Raw genomic sequence first — 22,068 nt, 5'->3', positions numbered from 1 at the left:
CTGCAAGTGCCCGAACTAGCTTTGTGTCTGAAGGTAGCATGCTGTTTCTGGGGATGCATTTTTCCGACTCTGGGTAACAGGGCTGCGGTCTCTAGCTGTTTGAGGTGGATCCTAGAAACTTGTGATCCTGCCTGTCCGAAGCTTAGATCAGGCAGAGTTGTCATAGTTTTATCCAGTCGTCAGATAATTTTTATTCCTGACACCAGGAATCATGTCCTTACGCAACACGTGGAGCATAGTAGGTGCTCAATAAATGTTTGTTGAATTGCAGCTTCTATGGGTTGTTCCAGACTCAGGGAGATAAGGTTGGAAAATTTATCAATACGTTGCAGTGTCTAAATGAGGTAATTTTTAGGGTCATTGGAGGATATTCCAGTTAATCCCACCTTCACAAAACTTGTCATTTCAAGGCTCTAGATAGGAAAATTTTTTAAAAAGCCTTTTGGATCCTCTAGTCAAGTAACCAGATAGTCTCAGATGGAGTTGAGAGACAAGTTTTCACATGTTAAAATGTTGGCAAACAGTTGAAATAAGAATTTTGCTTTTTAATGGTTCCTTATGTTTTCAGATTGATTCTAGATTAATGTTTTAATTTGATCTTTATGATAGGTCTGTCACTATAACATTAGACTGAGTTCTTTTAAAAAACTTTTATTGAACTCTAATTGATTTACAATTTTGTGTTAAATTCTGCTATATAGCAAAGTGATTTGGTTATACACATATATATTCTTTTTCACATTCTTTTCCAGTATGCTTTATCATAGGATGTTGATAAAAAACATAAAAATATAAAATATAAAAATTTATAAAATAAAATTAAAAATATATTTTTATATATGCTTTATATAAGATGTTGTTTATCTATGCTATATATAATGGTTTGCATCTTAGATTGAGTTCTAATCAGAGTTGGTCTTTTTTTTTTTTTTTTGCTGAAGTTCACTTATTAAGTGTCATTGATTAGTGTTCCAACATAACTGATGATGTTATGTTTAAGTGTACCTTGATTTTATTCTATACTCTTGAAACTATACTATAAAACCAAAGATTTAAAACATCAAAGCAAACATGTATTTGCAAAAGTATTTGCTGTAAAAATCTTTATTTGGTAATTACTGCTCCCCCTCCCCCCCAGTTTGCTTGAGGGCCGTCTAGTCATCTTTTAAGGTAAATTTCTTATACTTTATAGGAATTCTTCATTTTACTTTAATATGTACTTATGAACAGAAATTCCTGCATTAAGTTTTCTTCTTAAAATGTGTATTTTTACAGGCAATTTGAAAATTGGAAAGAAAGATTTTAAAGCCACTTTTGATTTGCAACGATTGTCTATAATCTGAAGAACTACAGGCTGAGGTGACTGAATGGGACACACTTTTGGAGAAATAAAAATGACTTCTCATTGTGTGATTGTCATGTTTGCCTTAATGAGTTCCTGCTTAGCAACTGCAGGTAAGTAGCATAATACAAATTGCATGTTCATTATGTTCTTTTGGATATATTTTTCTTCAGTCTAGAAAAATTTAGAATATGTGATGTTTATGCAGAGCTTGGGTATTTACATTCTTCAAGGAATAAAATACTTGACTCCTCTACAGATACACAATGTGTTTGCCTATATTATATCTTACTACACTGCTAAGCTGCTAAGTTGCTTCAGTCGTGTCCGACTCTGTGCGACCCCATAGACGGTAGCTCACCAGGCTCCCCCGTCCCTGGGATTCTCTGGGTTGCCCTTTCCTTCTCCAATGCAGGAAAGTGAAAAGTGAAAATGAAGTCGCTCAGTCGTGTCCGACCCTTAGCGACCCCATGGACTGGACGCCACCAGGTTCCTCCATCCATGGGATTTTCCAGGCAGGAGTACTGGAGTGCGGTGCCATTGCCTTCTCCGTTAGTGCTAGATATTCGAACGTTGGTGACGCAGATACTAACTAACCTTCAGTGTGGAGGTGGATAGAGAACAAATATATTGTTTAAACCCACTTAAGTTTGTTACATGCAGAGATTACATTTACTTTCTTGTCCTAAGTAAGAATTTCAAGAAAGCCCTTTGATTCTTTATTGTAAAATAAATAGATCTTTTGTATAGAGGTGACACTGCTAGCACAGGCTACTTAGGAAACGTTTAATTTTGCCTATTTCAGATATTTTTAGGATGTAATTTTTAAAAAACTACAGAGGGGATTCCCTAGCAGTCCAGTGATTAGGACTCTGTAATTTCATTGCTGAGGGCCTGGGTTGGGGACCTGGGATCCCACAAGTTACGTGGTGTGGTCAGAAACAAAACAAAATAGAAAAATTAAAAAGTATCGAAATATACTGTGCTTCCTAGAGGCCATCAGAATGTGAGATTGTAGATGAGAAGAAGCAAATGGTTTGGTTGGAATACTGTTCCTTAAATAAGAGTATCAGATCCCTCATATCAACATCTTAGTGTAGGTAGTCAGGGTTACTTAACAAATTTAGAAACTTAATTTGCTCTATTTTGTTATAATTTGCTTTGTGTCTCATTTGTAATGACTATATTAGAGCTAATTTGTTGCGCCAGTTCTGAAAACTGGCTGGCCTTAAGAAGACACACATTGACTTAAAAAATGATTAGCTTCTTGGTTTTGACTGTTGACTTGCACATACAGATGACATACTGCTGCTGCTGCTAAGTCGCTTCAGTCGTGTCCGACTCTGTGCGACCCTAGAGATGGCATGAGAGTGATAATAATAAGCATGCACTGAGTGTGCTACAATTATAGATTAACAATGAATAAGGATATTCTTAGTTTATGAGCTCACTTAGTCACAACTCTGCTATTCCCCTCTGTGGTGTACTAAAGAAGCTGGACCACCATTAAGGCTTCAGTTGACTCGGACGAGGAGTCATATGTAGGCAGACTGAGTGGAAGTCACTTTGCAAAACTTGGTTTATGAGATTGGAAAGCAGAAAGAATGCCCCCCTTGTTGCAGATATCTTGAGGGAAAGTTTTTTTGAATGCTGGTGTGTGAATTTGAACTGCCCATTCCCTCTGCCAGCAGTTTCACTTTGTCTCATGATTGAAAAGTTATTTGCCTTCTAGCTGGTACATTAAAAGTGATCTTAATTAAAATCTCATTAAAAAGTAGGAGGAAAAAAAAGAGAGAAATATCTTCTGCTTCTGTTAGGCCCATACCATTTCTGTTCTTTATTGTGCCCATCTTTGCATGAAATGTTCCCTTGGTATCTCTCATTTTCTTGAAGAGATCTCTAGTCTCTCCCATTCTATTGTTTTCCTCTATTTCTTTGCACTGATCACTGAGGAAGGCTTTCTTATCTCTCCTTGCTATTCCTTGGAACTCTGCATTCAGATGTGTATATCTTTTCTTTTCCCCTTTGCCTTTGGCTTCTCTTCTTTTCACAGTTATTTGTAAGGCCTCCTCAGAGAAACATTTTGCCTTGTTGCATTTCTTTTTCTTGGGGATGGTCTTGATCACTTCTTCCCGTACAGTATCACGAACTTCCATCCATAGTTCTTCACGCACTCTGTCTATCAGATCTAGTCCCTTAAATCTATTTCTCAGTTCCACTGTATAATCATTAGGGATTTGGTTTAGGTCATAGCTGAATGGTCTAGTGGTTTTCCCAACTTTCTTCAATTTAAGTCTGAATTTGGGAATAAGGAGTCCATGATCTGAGTCACAGTCAGCTCCTGGTCTTGTTTTTGTTGACTGTACAGAGCTTCTCCATCTTTGGCTGCAAAGAATATAATCACTCTGATTTTGGTATTGACCATTTGGTGATGTCCATGTGTAGAGTCTTCTCTTGTGTTGTTGGAAGAGGGTGTTTGCTATGACCAGTGTGTTCTCTTGGCAAAACTCTTATTAGCCTTTGCCCTGCTTCATTCTGTACCCAAGACCAAATTTGCCTGTTACTCCAGGTATTTCTTGACTTTCTACTTTTGTGTTCCAGTCCCCTATAATGAAAAGGATATCTTTTTTGGGTGTTAGTTCTAGAAGGTCTTCTAGGTCTTCATAGAACTGTTCAGCTTCTTCAGCATTACTAGTCAGGGCATAGACATGGGTTACCGTGATACTGAATGGTTTGCAAAGACAGAGCACTTAGGGATATACAAAGAGATGTAAGATTCATCCTTCTTTTGAGTTGCTTGTACTTTAGTTAGGCATATAGAATATAACCATGTAACAAAATAATCAGTGCATGGTGAGTAAAAGCCAGATGACCTCAGACGGGTCAGAAAGGTGGGTTAGAGCAGCCAGGGAAGGCTCTGTAGAAGTCTATGTTGTGAGCTATGTTTTGAAGACCAGGATGACTTAAGAAAGGGGAAGGCACTGAGGGTGAGCAGAGGGGGAGAACAGTGGCACTTAGGTGTCTGGTGTTGTTTTTTTTCTGTTTGTCTGTTTTTGCCTTCAGCATATGGGATCTTACTTCTCTGATCAGGGATCAAACCTGCTCCCTTTGCAATAAACGTGTGGAGTCTTAACCATTAGACTGCCAGGAAGGCTCTTGATGTTGTTTGAAGGAACAGATGACCCAGACAGCTGCTTGGGGATGTAGAGGATGTCTGTTTAGAAGGAAGGATGGGGGTGGATTATAGAGAACCTTAAATGTCAGAACAAAGCTGTGGATTTCATTCTGAGGTTTGGATTCTCTCTTCTTCCATCCCCCTGCAGTCAAAAGCATGCATTGTCAAATCTTAGAATTCAAACTGCAGCCTCAGAAAGTAAGGCTAAGAATGTGGCCTCCTTGGCCACAAAGGCCACAGTGCCTGGCACGTAGGCTGACGTTTAGCTCAGGCTTGCTCTCTGCCAGCTCATTTTGTCTTTATGAAAGAACACTGTGACGTGGTATTAGTATTATTATCGTCATCTGCATTTTTCCTCACAAGAAAACTGAGACTCAATAACTAAGAAGTGGCAGAGTGAGGACTTGAATCCTGGCGGTCTGGCTGTGGAATCCAGCCCATCCACCAGTCCGCTAGGAGCCTCTATGTAGGAGACCCTCAGTGTGGAATAAAGGAACCTCTTCACTTGATCGGTTCAGTACCAGATGAGTAGCCACCAATGAGGCATCCTGGAACCAGGTTAAACCCCCTTGTTCTTAGGGGAGACGTATGTAAGTCAGCAGAGTGAAAGGACCCTCACGTAACGAGCCTTCTTTCTTTGTATTCTTATTCTGCGGACACGGCTGTGAAGCTCTGTTATCGAGTTCTTGCCAGCAGAAGTGGTGAAGGCTTCCTTTAGATATGTAGCCAGGGAGGAGACAAGCACAGCACAGCACATAAAATGAGCCCGAGCTGGAATAGTAGATGCCTGCGTGTGGGCCTTCATTGAAAGCCTTCCTTCACTGCTTGTGGCTGAGGGTGAAGGAAGCAAGCCACATCCCGGTGTTAGTGGTTGCTTTGACAAAACTCGCACTTTTCCTTCCCTCCCTTGTTCCTTGGTTTTTGTATAGCATTGTGTGGAGGGAGGGCCATGGTCTTGAACAAGAGCTTTGTAGGGACCCTAAAGCCACCTGATTAGAAATTACCTTAGGCTTTTATCATCAATTTTATCTTATCTTCCATCCTAGAATGTATCTGAAGAAAATGGAAAGTTAAAAGATGCAAATGCTTGCTCCTGTGGGCTTAAGCTTCACTAAGTTTTCACTTTAAAAACAGTTCCACTACACATCTTTAAAAAATATTAACTGCTGCCTCCGTGGCTGGCCAGCGTTAGGTAGGGCTGTGTTCCCAGAAGCCTTGGTAACGAGAAAAAGAGGCATGCAGGGAGAACTCAGGGAAATCGGTTTGGGAGAAAGAGATGGACTTGTCTGTGTTTTACTGGTCCCTTGTGTCAGGACAAAGGGGTGCTGTTGAGGGGAGCTCTGCAGAGACGCTGCTGGCCTCTGTGCCAGTGGAGTGTGGAGGGGTTGGCTATGTTCCTCATTCCGCAGTTGCCATTTGGTACCTAGATGTATCCTTTTGGAGGCTTGCCCGTGACCCAAACACATATTTCTGTTGAGCAGACACATTTCTTTTCATCTTTGTTGGATGTACCTGGAATTCCAGGTAGAGTCCGCAGGAGAATAGTGATGTTTTTAGTTGGAGCTATTTTCCTGCTAAGAAAGCTTTGAACTCTTTGGGTTCATAGGACAGCAAGCAGAGGTATTAATACTAGCTGGTTAATACTTGGTTTGGAATGGACAAGCAGACAGCCTTGGGTGGAGGCTAAACGTAATAATATCACTTTATTTTTATTGTTTTCAAATGCTTTCATGCCTGGTGTTTCATTTGATTCTCATAGCAGTCCCTGGGTGGGCAGGGTTGTTTTTTCATTTATGGAATGAGAGTAAGGGGCTTGAGAGCAAGTAATTAGTTTAGAAAGCTGGTCTGCCTCTTGACTGAACCTGAACCCAGCACACTTCTGCAGACAGACTGCACCGATGAGTTAGTGTGATTTTCCTGCAGCATGCCCCTCAGCACCTCTTGAAACCATGATGCCAGGCGCTCTGCTGGGTACTCTGCACCAGTCAGTTCATTTAATCTTTACAGAAACCCAGTGAAGTAGGTGTTCGTCATTATCACTGTTTTTATAATTATTACTACTGCCACCACTCCTACCACTATTATTATAATACTAATTTTACAAATGATGAAACTGAGGCTTAAGGAAGAAAAATGTCATATATAATGAGAGTTAATTTTTAAAAAGTTGAAATGGTCCTTTGTGTCATAATAGTCATATGACAATTAAGTGTGGCAGCATGGCAGTAGACACAGAGTTCATGTTCTTTCCGTTGTGCTGCCCAAAGGGAACTGGCACTCTTTCTCTTGGGCTTGAGATCAATGGCCTGAGCACCGCAGAGGTGGTTCTGCCACAGTTTTCCCTTCTCTGCCAACTGAGGGCTCAGCAGCTGTAACTCTTAATGGCAGGAGGGTAGGGAGGCTGCCAATGGGGGCTGCCACTAGGGAAAGTAAACATAGGAGGAATAGACTTGAAGGTTCAAAACAAATTCAAAAAGATCTCTTGCTAACCCTTAAGTCTTTGGACAAAGCTAGTTGATTTGGTCAGTGATTATTATAGTTTTCAGGTGGTTATTATAACTACTTTTGTGTTTAATTCTACTTGTGGATACATAGGGAAAAGATACTGTCAGTTGTGATGCCAGCTATCACCAGGGTGCCAGTTTTCTATTCATTTTAAGGAGCAAAGAACTATTATTAAAAGACGCAGAGTGAATAGAATGGCCTGCATTTTAGGTAGTGATCCCTCTGGAGAGACCATGTACACCCAAGTGTAATGAGGTCCCTGTTTCCCTTTCTTTAGGTTTTTACACAGAAACAACACACACACACACACACACACACACACACACACACACACACACACACACACACACACACACACACACACACACACACACACACACACACACACACACAGTTGGGGCAATTAGCTAGTCAAGAAAGATGAGTTTATTTCTCAAAGATTACCTTGCCTTGCATAATCTACCAGTAGGGGTGGGATATGATATGATATCAAAAAAAAGGCCTTTTTCTTTTTTATGTGCAAGGAGAATAGATAGTTGTTGGGTAACCAGATGTGCATATAGATTAAGAAAGATACTTACCAAGAGGGTGAGAATCTACCTGCAGTGTAAGAGACTTGAGTTTGATCCTTGGTTCCCCTGGAGAGGGCAATGGCTACCCACTCCAGTATTCTTGCTGGAAGAATCCCATGGACAGAGGAGCCTGGTGGGCTATAGTCCATGGGGTTGCAAAGAGTTGGACATGACTGAGCGACTAACATTTTCACTTTGATGTCACAAGTTCACAGAATCCAGATTTCTCTCCTCTGCCTCCTTATCTTAGACTGTATAATTGCCACCCAGTTTTCTGGATTCCTGATCTGGGTTATTTTAGGATACCCATCATGGTGCATTTTTGTAAATGCTGATCCACTTTCCCATCAGGACAGAGCTGTCTGTGTGTGACCATGTAGCTGTTTAATTGCACAAGGCTTATATTTTCACACATTGTGAAATTAGGCATTCTCAGCTTGTTTGCTTTGATAACTAAATCCTCCTATTCTGGGGCCACCTTGAATCATTGCTAGAGCTCCAAGTGCTGGTTTTGGAAGTGTTTTAGAACACGGAGTGTTCTGGGCAGTGTCACTGTGAGGCCTTCCCCCAGGACCAGCATCAGGGCTTGGAGGTGCTTGCCTGTCTCAGGAGATTGGCCCACCTTGCACTACATCCACGTGAACTGCTGACTTTCATTTTCTTTGAAACGTTCTCTGCCAGAGTGGCCTAAAAGAGATTTACCCTGAAGTCTAATGTGGTCTTATTTTTGTTCTCTGAGAGGACACTGTAAATCAGGTGGCATTCTAGAGGGCTTACCAATGTGCTTGCTCTCAGAACATTCCTTCCAAAGACCAGGCAGCAGGTGCCCTGGGGACAGAGGCCTAGCTCTTTTCCTGCCCTGTCCTGCCAACTCTTAGAAATCTTAAGGAAAAAAAAAGAAACCAAACTAGTTTAAACTAGAGTAGAATGTAGAAAAGCTTACTGCCTTTAAAGGAAAATGTTGATTAAAAAAAAAAAAAAAAGGATATTCTCTGTTGGCAGTGAAAGGAATCATATAGTTATAAGTGGTGTAGTTGTGGCAGAAGGAAAAGGTTCCATTAAGAGTGCCCTGAGTTCTTTGTGTTGCTTCTTCCCTTTGTCCTCGCATGCCTGAATAACTTCGTTCTGGCCTGATAATAGACTAGCCACCAGGAGTAACACCTCCCATCCTCCTGCCCTCTGGCCCCATCCACAAGGATGCTCAGGTAGCAAAGGCCTCAGGAGAGAGCAGAGCACCTGCTTCTGGAGTCAGTTCCTTCTCTCTTGTTTTCATCAGGGGTGCTGCTGAGCTGCTGGACACTTTCCTGCAACGAGCTTTTCCAGCGGGACACATCTGTGCGGCCCACTTTGGCATTGTGTTGTTGCATGGTGAAGCAAAATGCCACAGTGCTCCCACTTGCCCCTTTATCCCATTTATCATTTCACCTTTTCTTTCAGTTTAAATCCTGCTGTGTTTAGATGGGTGTTTGTAGTCTAGTGAATTAGTTTTGAGTGTATACTAGGGCTCAGGTACTTTGATAGCTTCTGTGGCACAGAAAGGGGAGACTTTGTAGTGTGAACAATGAGTTTTTGCCACCTTCTTACATGGTTAAGTTTCCTAAAATGTTGATTGATTTATTCAGCAAGCATCTCCTGAGCATTCTAGATACCATTCCAGCTGTTAGACATATAGCAGTGAGTAAAACAGTCAAAAATCCTTGTGCACCTGAAGTGAAGAGAGACAGAGACCAGAAACAAACAAAAACTATGCACATTTTAGCAGGGTTAGTGGAGAAAAGGCAACAGGGCTAGGGATTATTAGTGGGCAAGTACAGTTTAAAGTAAGGTGATCCAGGGAGGGCCTCACTGGGATGATGACATTTGAGCAAAGATTGGAAGGAGATGAGCTAAGTGGATATCTGGGGAAATGAGCATTCCAGGCAGGAGGAAGAGTATGTGCAAAGGTCCTAAGGTGGGAGCTTGTCTGAAGTGCTTGAGCCTTGGTAAACAGGCCAGGTGGCTGCTGGAGCGGAAAGTCAGAGTTCCTTGGGGACAGGTGTAGGGCTGCATATAGCCTTGTTGACCACTGCAGAGTTTTTACTCTAGTGAGAAAGAGCCATTAAGCAGCAGAATGATGTGATCTGAAGGATATTTTAGCAAGATCACTCTGGCTGCAGTGTTGAGAATAGACTGTTGGGCAAGGGTGAATTTGGGGATACTGGTCAGTGGCCATCGTAATAAATGAAGCAAGAGATGATGGTAGTCAAGATCAGATTGTAGAAGGAAAGATCCCTGGAAGTGAAATGCTTGTGAAATTAGGAATGACTTTGTGGTTTTCTTTCAATTTGTTCCCTTTGAGGGGGAAAAAGGATAAAGACTGATATCTCGTATTAGTGGAATACTAAGCCATAACCTAATAGTAAAGATAGTTACTTTTATGTAACAGTGAAAACGAATATTGAAAAACAGAACAACCTTCCAAACTGTCTAAAGAAAATTTCTTTGCACTGTGAATGATTTTCCTTGAAAAATCAGTGTCTGAAAATCCTCAACCCTCCCTTCCCAACTTACTTCTAAATCTCATCCTTTTCATTCCCCATGTGGTCTGTTTTTCAGGAATATGAATTTTTGAGGGTCTTATCACCTTTTGAAAAGTTGCCTCTCATAGCAAAACTTGTGTTTCAGAGAAATAGAATTGAATCCAGTTTTACATAGTAAATAAGTGCATAAATTCATTGTAATACATTTTATAAATTTAAGTTACATGCTAGATGTCAGCAAGGAGCTGGATTATTATAGCATACTTCTATTCTAGTTTTTAGCTCTGGCTTCCTCACTGATTCATATTTTATTCCTGTAATCAGATTCCAGGCTAGAACTTTAAAAAAATTAACATTTTTTAAAAGGGGAAAAAAATAATTCCCCAAAGTTGTTGTTGATATTTATTAAGTACCCAACATCATATTCATTAAAAATTGAGATAAGACACTGAGAAGGTTTAACCTCTGTGCTTGAAAAGTTGTCTTTTAGAATAATTTCTATTTATTTATTTTACCACTGAGTAGTTTATAAAGTTTTCTGATTTGCTTTCTCAGATCACATCACTGTCATTGGGGGGTGGGGGAGGGGCATTGGACAGCTTGAATCCGGCCCTGTGCTCACCAAGCCCCAGGTGGTGGTCTTTCTGTTTTTGAAACTGGAACAGGAAAGTCCAGAGGAATGCAACTACAGTTTTACTTCTTGCCCCCTGCAGGGTTTCTTTCTAGGCCTCCCCAAAGTGTGTTTATCTTACTGGCCATGCATGTAGAGCAGCCTGGAATTCTGTGGGGCATTAGTGAAAAAAACAGAGATTTCCCACATGACTGAGGTTATGGGAGAGGGAAATCTGGGATTATGCAGGACTCTTTGATTGAAAGAAGATAATTTGGGGATGAAATTTATTTTGATATCTACTTTTAAAAACTATTATTCATCCCTCTCTTATAAAAAATTAAAACCCATGTTTTTGGGGTAGAGGTATGGTCTTCAAAGGATCTGCCCAATATGTGGGAGACCCAGGTTCGATCCCTGGGTTGGGAAGATCCCCTGGAGAAGGAAACAGCACCCCACTCCAGTATTCTTGCCTGGAAAATTCCATAGACAGAGGAACCTGGGGGGCTACAGTCCATGGGGTCACAAAGAGTCAGACACAACTGAGCAACTAACGGAAGTGTGGAGGTATAGACTACAAGCAATAAAAAACCTTCTAAGTATCAAATCAAGAGTTTCCAGTCATTAGAAGGAAAAAATATCTTGAGGGTGGAAAAATAATTTGAACTTTAAGAACCTGATAATGATATAATTTGAGGGCAGGGTCTGGCATATTGTGAGGACCCTAAGGGCCTGACCCCGGCAGCCCCCAACTTTGTCACCTCAGGATTGTTTGCATGGGTGGCTTCACTGCCACCAGCCAGGTCTCTGGCCTGGCCCTCTTGAGTGTTTGGGGAGTCTGTGTCCTCTGGTTTGTCACATTTAATTAGCTCTGGAAATATGTTATCAAAGGCTGTCTGGCAGTGTTTCATTAATGGTACAGGGTGAATTCGAAAGCATAATTAATTGTTTTAGATTATTTGCAAAGTCCGTGCTGAAAAACCTAATGACTGTAGGAGAAAGTTGGCAGAGAGGCTGTTTAGAGATTAGCCTGGACCTTACCCGGCTCAATTGCCTTTTGGAGCTGGGCCAAGAGAGGAGTTGTTTTTCTTTTTGGAGAAGTGTTTGTGGCCACATTGTTCCCTAAATTCCCAGTTTACTGCTCCAGGCTCGTGGCTGATGGAGATCATATGGACCTTGCAGGGCTAGGGAGCTCAAAGAGCATCTTCTAGAAGTTTTTGTTTGTTTTTTGTCTTGTGAGAAAAACACAATTACTTAACTCTCATTAACTAAATAAATACTTCCCAAGGGCCTCTTCTTGGAGGGAGGAAAGGGAGCTCTAGTTTGTTATGAAACAATTCAGGTTCTGAGTGTTAAATGTTCAAAGGCACCAGGATCAAGCCTTAAGCAGTTTTTTTTCTTTCTTTTAAAATAAAACAAATCAGATTCCTCATTTCCTCTGTTGAGCTGGCTCAGAGTAGCAAATAGCCACTGCGTTTGGAAAATACTGTTCAAAAATCTCAATTTGGAATCAAGTGCACACAGTATAAGTTCAGAGTATACTGTGTGTATGAAGGGGGAAAATAGACTTGCATTATTTTGCTAATTTGGCATATGTTATAGAATAAGAATACCTAGAATTAGCTCAGCCTGATGAATTATAGAAAAATAATGGAAGTCCCTGCCCCTTAAAGATGAGAGAGATTTGAGGCTGACCGAGTCAAGTGCCAGTTCTGACTCTGAGAACAGTGTGGGCAGTTGAAGATGAAAGCAGAGAAGAGTGTTTCAGACTTATCTCAGAGCCAGTCAAGTGTAAAGGAGCACTCTTCTAAGCAATATATAGCTTCGTTGGAAAACATCTATCCAGAAGCCTTGCAATTCCTGGGCCTGCGGCTGGCCCTGCCTTTTACTCATAGGCTTTAGCATCTTTTCCCGTCCTTCTGGGCTCGAGCTGCTTGTGAGTAAGTAGTTGCGTATGAATCTGAGGCCAAAGTGTACTTTATTAACATGATTCAGGAGAAAAGAATTCTAATGAAAAATTTCAGAGAACTGTGTTGAGCTATTTCGTGATATTGTCAGATCTTCCTGAATTCAAGGAGGGCCCAAGAAAATCTATTATGCTTGTTTATTACTTGGAATCTATTGGAAAAAAACTTACATGAAAACCTCAGCAGAGTATGTGCTGGTTGAGGAATTTATTACTGAGGGCACAGCAGCCTGTGTTTACTCTGTGTGAGGCTGGCTGTCCTGAGGTTCTGGGCAACCTGCCTCCTCCTCAGCCAGCAAGCTTGAAGTAGCTACTTTGACTTTTAACACTTTCTATAGATGATCCCCAGGCAACCTTATGGAGTTGATAAGAATTCTGGCCTCAGACCTGTGAGGAATCATGAAAGATATTTTCAAAAGTTGAGAATAAAGCCTTTGAACCAATAAATGACTGATTTTTCTTTGCTGCTCTATTTTTCTCAATCTCATTACATTTTTATTTTAGAAAGTAATGTTGTGCTACAGTGTCAAGACTTACCGTATATCCCAGTTAAGTTATAAGAGATCATGAATAATGTTACAACTAAGAGTTAAATTGATGACTTTAAAGGGTGATTTTACTTTACAAAGACAGAATTCGTGTTTACCCTAACCATGGTTATTTGCATTTAAATACATTTGAGTGTGAGAGAGAGGGGTTAGGATTGGCATTGATAGAATGAAAAGAACACAGAATCTGTAGCATGTCATATCTGTTTTGCCATCCATGAACATGGTATACCCCTCAATTTGTTTAATTTCTTTCAGTACTCCTTTAGAGTTTTCAGGAATTTATTTTGAAGACTGTGTAGTGTATTCAAATATGAAGAGTGTTCATTAAGCATGTCTGTTTCATTAGGATTAAGTTTGAGGACCTCTGTTTTAGATATATAATTCTGTCTTTACACTACTCTTGATTAACAGGGATAAGAACTAATACTGCTGGCCTTCTGGAGAGTGAACTCAGTCACAAATAACTAAGGCCATCTGATAAAGAATTATTGGCTTGCTAGCTTTGCTCTTTGTTGTAGGAATTCAGAGCTCAGTGCATACTATAAGAAACATGTTCTTTAGCTGAGACTCAAACTGGTGTTGCTGAGCAGAGGAAAAGCCACCGCATCTCTTCACTATGGTAAAGCAAGCATACTTGTTCCTTTAGACAGTCTCAGAACCCAAAGATTGAAAGTTGTGCCCTTTTTCCAAGCCTTTGGGTTTTCCAGCAGATTTTTGCTGGAGCATAATCACCAATGAAGGCTTCTCTGGTGGCTCAGATGGTAAAGAATCCGACTACAATGGAGGAGACCCAGGTTCAATCCCTGGGTTGGGAAGATCCTTTGGAGAAGGAAATGCTGCTCACTCCAGTATTCTAGCCATGGAGAATCCCATGGACAGAGGAGCCTGGCACTAAGTCCATGGGGTTGCAAAGAGTCAGACAGGACTGAGGGACTAAGCGCAGTCACCAGTGAAGCTTTACTTGTAAGTAAAGGATTTTGTAGAAGTGAAAGTGAAAGCACTCAGTCATGTCTGACTCTTTGTGACCCCATAGATTATACAGTCTGTGGAATTCTCTAGGCCAGAATACTGGAGTGGGTAGCCTTTGCCTTCTCCTGGGGATCTTCCCAACCCAGGGATTGAACCCAGGTCTCCTAAATCGCAGGTGGATTCTTTACTAGCTGAGCCACTAGGGACAGCCAAGAATACTAGAGTGGGTAGTCTATCCCTTCTCCAGTGGATCTTTCCGACCCAGGAATTGAACCAGGGTCTCCTGCATTGCAGGCAGATTCTTTACCAGCTGAACTACCAGGAATACTTGAGCAATGCCTGAGGATTCCTGTTATACTTTTATGTAGGAAAAGTAATTTTCTACCATGATGTTTAATCTTGACAGAGATGTATTAAAGTCAGAGTCAGAATCTTAGTGGTGACATTGGACTTTGGATTCAGACACAGATTCAGGCCCAGGCTTTTCTATTTGTAGGCTGTATGACCATATACTCGGTGTCCCTGTATATAAAATAGATATTGATTATACTCATTGTACTGTGTCCCCATTATAGATGATATAATCCATGCAAATCAGAGGGTCATGTTTACTTAAATGAAACTATTGAAAATGATGTTCTGCTGCTGCTAAGTCACTTCAGTTGTGTCCGACTCTGTGCGACCCCAGAGACGGCAGCCCACCAGGCTCCCCCGTCCCTGGGATTCTCCAGGCAAGAACACTGGAGTGAGTTGCCATTTCCTTCTCCAGTGCATGAAAGTGAAAGGTGAAAGTAAAGTTGCTCAGTCGTGTCCGACTCTTAGCGACCCCATGGACTGCAGCCTCCCAGGCTCCTCCATCCATGGGATTTTCCAGGCAAGAGTACTGGAGTGGGCTGCCATTGCCTTCTCCTATCAGTAATTTTCCCCATCCATGTAGCACTCTGGGCTCAGTCCCATCCTAAGCACCTTATTTAAAATTGTAATCCCAATTCCTGGTATTCCCATTCTTCTAAACTTGCTTCATTTTTTCCCTCATAGCACGTATCACCTTAAAACATGTTTATGATTTATTTTTGTTTATTACTTACCTTCCTCCATGGAAGTGTAAGCTCCATGAAAGTACTCAGGTTAGTTTGCCTTTGCTCTGGTACAGCTTTTCCATCTATATGAAAATTCTCAAGTGGAGGAGTTTCTGTGTCTTTGTCTGACTCTGCTTGAATCTTATCATTGAGTGAGAAGATGGAGACAGTTCAGTGATAAATCTTCGGTTCCCAGCACCTGTGAAGTTGCTCAGTCGTGTCTGACTCTTTGCAACCCCATGGACTGTAGCCTACCAGGATCCTCCATCCATGGGATTTTCCAGGCAATAGTACTGGAGTGGATTGCCATTTCCTTCTCCAGGGGATCTTCCTGACCCAGGGATTGAACCCGGGTCTCCCACATGGTAGACAGACGCTTTACCGTCTGAGCCACCAGGGAAGTCCCAGCACCTAGTGGGTGCTTAATGTTTATTGAATAAATTAATACTTAGAACTCGTGTTTATAAAGTACAATAAAGAGAAATGAGTCTGCTAAAATAATAAATTGGAATCTTAATGTACATATTCTGCTTTTGGGGAAAGAGGCAGTGGTGGAATGAAGGCTACTCCATGAAGACTGGGTGAGGGTCACTGTCTTTTCAGAATAAACAGCGTCTGAGTGATGTGTGGGCACTGATTTAAAAACAGATACTGGATCTGTCACTAGATTGTTATGAGTCTTTGACATCAAGAAGTTATTGTTTCCTGGTAAAACTTCTGTAAATCTTAGCATATAATTCTTTTTAGTACGTTAGTGTTGGCTAAAGTAGTAGTGGTATATTTCATTCAGGAGCTGAAAGTTAACTCTTTAAATCGGTGGTACTCAAAGTATGAACTATGGATCTTGGATCTTTTCAGGATGTCTGTGAAGTCAGGACTATTTTTATAATGATTCTAAGATGTCTTTTTCCCTGGGTTAATATTGTAGAAAAGAAAAAGAAAGATAGCGCTAAGTCGTGTCTGACTCTTACGATCTCACAAACTGTAGCCCGCCAGGCTCCTCTGTCCATGGGATTCTCCAGGAGTGGGTTGCCATTTCCTTCTCCAGGGGATCTTCCCAACCCAGGAATTGAACCCAGGCCTCCCACATTGCAGGCAGATGCTTTCACTGACTGAGCGGTATAAAAGCAACATTGGATAAAACTGCTGGCGCCTTATCAGGAATTGAGGCGGTGCTTCACTACCACTCACCTGCTTTATTTAAGAACATTCTTGATGAAGCATTAAAACCCTTCAAATACCTTTTTCATATTCTGTATGCTGAAATGGGAAGTAAGTAAGTAGCACTTCAACACTCCGACGTATAGTGGTTGTCTTTTGCTTCAACTGTGAGCTGAACTAGTCTGATTTTCATCAAATACCATTTTGCTTGAAAGAACGAGTGACAGACAAATGATGGTTATTTGACCTTAGGTATTTGGCAGACATTATTCAAAAATAAATAGAGGGAGCGTATTGTTTCAAGGAGAACAACTGACAATATTTGTTACCAGTGATACAATTTCATTTTTCAAGCAAAAACTAAAATTTTGGCAATTTGTATCTATCATTGTGACCATGGCAGTTTCTCAATAATTAAATGCTTTTTTAATAAGGTCGATGGAGAAATTAACAAATGTGATGTTTTGCTATCATATAAGACATACCTCAACATTTGGCATTTTTGCATAACTCAGTGAACCATTATTTTCCAAATGACCAATACAAGATGTTATAAAATCATGTGTGAGTAAAAGAGCCCACATTTTGATAGTATAAGATAGACCAATTGATTTTTTAAAAAAAAACTATATCTTGAGATAATTTTAAACTTACAGAAAAGTTGTGTATATACTACTGAGAATTCCCATAAGCCCTTCACCCACCTTCATCTTGTAACATCTTCTATACCCATGGAGCAATTATCAAAACTAAGAATTTAATCTTGATATCATAGTGTTAACTGAAGTATAGAATTTATTTGAATTTCACCAGTTTTCCCACTCATGTTACTTTTTATGTTTCAGGACCCAAGTCAAAATCTCACATTGCATGTAATTGTCATGTCTCCTTAGTCTCCTCCAATCTGTTATGGTTCTCTGTCTTTCAAGTGACCTCGACAGTTTTGCAAAAGTACTGGTCAGTTTTGGAAAATGTCCCCTGATTTGGGTTAATATGATTATGATTGCTTTGAGGTTGTGTGCTCTTGGGAAGTTTGCAGCAGAGGTGCAAACTCCCCTCTCAAGGCCTCAAGTCAGTGTTACATTATGTTGGTGTGTCTTCTTACTGGTGATGTTAGTCTTGATCACTTGACTAAAGTGGTGTCTACTAGAATTCTCTGCTGTAAAGTTACTGTTTTTCCCTTTATAATTACTCAGTATTTTGGGGAAAAACATGGATTTTATTGTAACAAGGTATGAAAAGTTCATTATATGATTCAGATTACACTTTTAAATTAATCTCTAAGAAATAACTGTTTATGTGTTGCTATGTACTTTATGTACTTTAGGTATAAAGTACAAGAGGTAGCCACAAGTATGTGAAGAGACTAATAAGATTTGCTTCTCCTTTCCAACTACATATCAGTGTGAGGCCAGATTTCTTCATCTCCTTCAACCAGAGCAATAAATTGGATGCAAAAGTAGATCTGAAAACGTAGCTCTCTTCTGTTAAGCCAGACATTAAAGAGATTTGCAAAATGTAAAACAGTGCCACTATTCTCACTAAATTATGTTTTATTTTGGAAAATAGTTATTTTTCATAAATGATACCACTTATGTTCACATGCAGTGGGTTTATTATTATTGGTTTTAAATGAATTAATAGATACTTCAAATTTTTTCTTTTTTAAAAAATTTATTTAATTGGAGGCTAATTACTTTACAATATTGTAGTGGTTTTTGCCATACATTGACATGAATCAGCCATGGGTGTACATGTGTTCCTCATCCTGAACCCTCCTCCCACCTCCCTCCCCACTTCTGTTGTGGTCACTGTTGATAGGTAGAGTTCATATCAGCAAAATCTCTTTGGAGCCCTCAGTAATTGTAAAGCATAAATGAACCCTATGACCAAAAAAATTCAGAATTGCTGTTGACTGAACACTAAAGAGGTGCTGTCTTGGGGTGAGGGTGAGGGTGGGTAGTGCTTGGCAGATCATATCTTCTGGCCCAAATGAAGATTCATAGGAGACCTGAGAGAGGTCACTTACCTAGTACCTGTGTAACCAGTTTCCTCACCTGTCAGATGAGGGAGATTAACCTGAGGATCGCCAGGTTTCTTTCAGTTCCCAAACTATGATTCTAAATCGCTGTTGCTGTTAAAGAAGCCATGTTGGCAACGTGAGCATTATGGAGCAACACAGGTAATTTTTAAATATTCACAAAGCTAAAGATAAAGATCTCATTTGCAGGATGTGATCTAGAAATATTTGTGAGGACCTTGTTCTGACTTTTTTGGCCCATAAAATTCTTTTATTGTCCCCTGCAAAAAGTTTTAGTTGTAATTATTACTGAATTTTCTTAGAATGAATATAGGAGAGATTTAAGTTATTGCTGAATATTTTTGTCAGTTTATGTATATCACCAATTAAGAAGTGCATGATTTTCTAGAATTTTTCTGCTATAATGTTCTTTCTCTCTCTGTATATGTGTAAACTTATTTTATGTAAATAGTTATAAGTATGCATAAATCATTTTTATTTGTTTTGGGTTAATGTACCACTAGTATCTATATTGAAGCAGGCTCAAGTTGTATATCCATGATATACTTACTGATAGTCTTCATGAAGTTGGTACTTTAATACTTTGGTTTTTAAAAATATGATTATTCAGACTCTTTAGACATCATGATATTTACAAATACAGACTTAGAAAAATGCCAAGTGGAATATACTAAGAATTCCAAACTTTGGAACTAACACTTTCCTTTTTTAGTTTAAATGGAAGGAGACTTGATGGCTTAGTTTTCCAAGATGAGGAAACAAAAGGGAAGGAGAAACCAATAGTAAATTGTCATATTAAGAATCAGGGTAAGTCAGTTTTTAAACAGGATCCTGCATTCCTGTGAAGTGGATTTTGTAATGGAAACTGCCACATTTGAGGGCCAGCTCTGTCATAATCACCAATTTGGGCATCTCTGATGTTTAGCAGAAATATAAATATCCAATTCAATGTATGTTTGTTACACAGTCATAGGAAAACTTTATGACTGATTTTGAGCCAGAATCTTCTAGTGTTTAAGCTACTACTTGGAAATAAGATCTGGAAGCTGAGCTAACTTTCTGAGTACTTTTACAATTTAGTAAATCATAGTAAGGTGAATTTCATATGTATTATATCTGGAACAGAAATTTATAATTATCTTATATCAGAAAAGTTTCATTCATCAAACTTTAAGATTCCTTTAAGTAATTAACTATTTTAGAATATTCATGTCTCTCTAAGAGGAAAATGCTCCCCAGCTCCCAACAAGACAGCGTAGGAGAGCACAGTGCTTCACATCACAGACCTGAGAGCCAGTTGCCTGGGTAAAAATCCAGGTCTGCCATTAAGTAGCCGTGTAGGCTTGTTTGCTTCAATGTTCACCTGTAAAATGGAGCTAATAATAGTATCCATCTCAATGGATTGTTTTGAATATTTAATGAGATAATATGCTTCAAGTGCTCAAAACACTGCCTCGCATTTACTAAGTGCCAATAAGAAGGCTGTAGCTGTTAGTCTTTGTCTGCTTTTAAAATTATTGCTTAGTTAATACATGGTATATTTTTGGTCACTTATTTCTTCATGACATCTGAATTTTTATTTCATTAGTGACATTATCCTCAAGAAATGTTTTAGGATAAGTTACACCTGGAAAGGTTTTGCATTTATAGGGCACACCAGAGTTCTAGATTTGTGGTATGTTGCTGGTATTTTAAGGATCCTTAGGGAATACCTGGTCTAATTCAGCTTGATGTATAAATCACCCTTCTAATATCCTGTTGACTGATCCCCCAGCCTTTGCTTGAATTTAAAATATCTCTGACTCTTGGGAAATTCTTCCTTGTGTTATGCAGTCCACCTGGCTATAACCTCTACTTTCAGCCCAAGTTCTGTGCAGTAGAGCTGCATAGAATTTGGCTAACAAATAACCCACCCAAATAGTGACTGTGAAACAAAGGGGTTCTGGATGATTCAGGATTGTCAAGAAGTGACCAGAGTGTAATTCAAAGTTGAGGGGGCTCATTGGATTTATCTGTAGGTGGAGTTGCCCTGAGCTAGTTGAGAAAATATTTGGCATAGAAGTTTGTTCCGTTGATCCTGTGGTGGGGCTCTGAACCAGAGAGGGGGAAAGCAGTGCCAATGTCTCTGGCCCCCGGTGGTACAAAATATCCCCATGAATTGTTGTACATGACCTTTCCTGGAGGTGGAACTTCTTCGTGTTTTAAAAACCTGATCTTCCATGTTTAAAAATTTGTCTCTGTTCCTCCTCTAATGTAGAATGGAAGCTCCATGAAAGCGGAAGAGAAACTGCTTACTTTGTTCACTGCTCTATCTCTAGCAGTTCCAAGAACTGGGAATATAGTGGGTGCTCATTCAAATGATGAAAGCAAAGATTGAACACACAAATGTGAATTTATTTTCAATTTAGCACAGTAAACTAAATGTCATATTCTCTTTACTGGCATGGGCCATTCTTTGGGCCTGAGCTGAAGGAGAAACTGTCAGAGGATAGGATTGAGATCTCATGAGGGGAAGATATCTGTTATTATTATTTGCAACTTTCAAATATTTTCAGAAAAAAAGTATCTTTTCTGTTTTGATATGTGAGGATTTTCTAGAAACAAAATAGAGGTTTCTAATGTTATCAAAGCCAGAGGTATACCATGCTATGAGAATTGGGTTTTTAAATCAGCCCAGCTGGATAGCAACTTCATAGTGTAGCCTGGGCAATGTTATATGAACTTAGCTCTACTCTGAGTGCTAATGAAACAAGTTTGCCAGACATATGAATTGTAAAAAGCCATCAAAACATTACAATGTAGAAGAAAAATGTAGTGAAAATTCCAACATATAATGTCTAAGTAGTTCCTTTTTCTGAAGGCTTTTAAGTTTTTTCTTAGGTAATTTGCAAAGCCCATCCGAAGTTGTCGAAAATATATGTAAAATTAAAATAATATTAGTTGAAAACTTTGAACAGATAATTTAAGGAAATCTGAGTGCCCTGCTTGGATTTTGGGTGTAATGGTGGCTCAGAGGGTAAAGCATCTGCCTACAATGCGGGAGACCTGGATTCAATCCTTAGGTCGGGAGGATACCCCTGGAGAAGAAAATGGCAATGCACTCCGGTACTCTTGCCTGAAAATCCCATGGATGGAGAAGCCTGGTAGGGTACAGTCTGTGCAGTTGTGAAAAGTTGGACACGACTGAGTGATTTTAACTTCACTTCAGCACATTAAAGAGAAGTGAAAGTGAAGTTGCTCAGTTGTGTCCAACTCTTTGTGACCCCATGGACTACACAGTCCATGGAATTCTCCAGGCCAGAATACTGGAGTGGGTAGCCTTTCCCTTTTCCAGGGGATTTTCCCAACCTAGGGATCAAACCCAGGTCTCCCTCATTGCAGGCAGATTCTTTACCAGCTGAGCCAGTAGGGAAGCCCAGGTATATTGGAGTGGGAAGCCTGTCCCTTCTCCAGGGGCTCTTCCAGACCCAGGAATCAAACCTGGGTCTCCTGCATTGCAGGCGCATTCTTTACCAGCTGAACCACCAGGGAGCAGCTGGATTTTCTGTAGCTTGAGGATACATATTTAGGTCAAAACT

General features: G+C 40.0%; 1 protein-coding gene across 4 annotated transcripts in view; it reads left to right on the top strand.

The window, feature by feature from the left end:
* TGFBR3 (transforming growth factor beta receptor 3) overlaps positions 1-22,068 on the top strand; it is a 200,048-nt gene that overhangs the window by 22,932 nt on the left and 155,048 nt on the right. For all 4 annotated transcript variants that reach the window (XM_027972013.2, XM_027972009.2, XM_060411602.1 and 1 more), the window contains one exon: positions 1,276-1,455. In XM_027972013.2, the coding sequence (XP_027827814.1) occupies positions 1,368-1,455 (88 nt within the window). In that variant the 5' untranslated portion in view covers positions 1,276-1,367. The remainder of the gene's footprint in view (positions 1-1,275; positions 1,456-22,068) is intronic.

This window comes from Ovis aries, chromosome 1 (genome assembly GCF_016772045.2).
Source record: "Ovis aries strain OAR_USU_Benz2616 breed Rambouillet chromosome 1, ARS-UI_Ramb_v3.0, whole genome shotgun sequence".
In the NCBI taxonomy this organism is placed as follows: Eukaryota; Metazoa; Chordata; class Mammalia; order Artiodactyla; family Bovidae; genus Ovis; species Ovis aries.
This window is presented reverse-complemented; position numbering and strand designations above follow the sequence as displayed.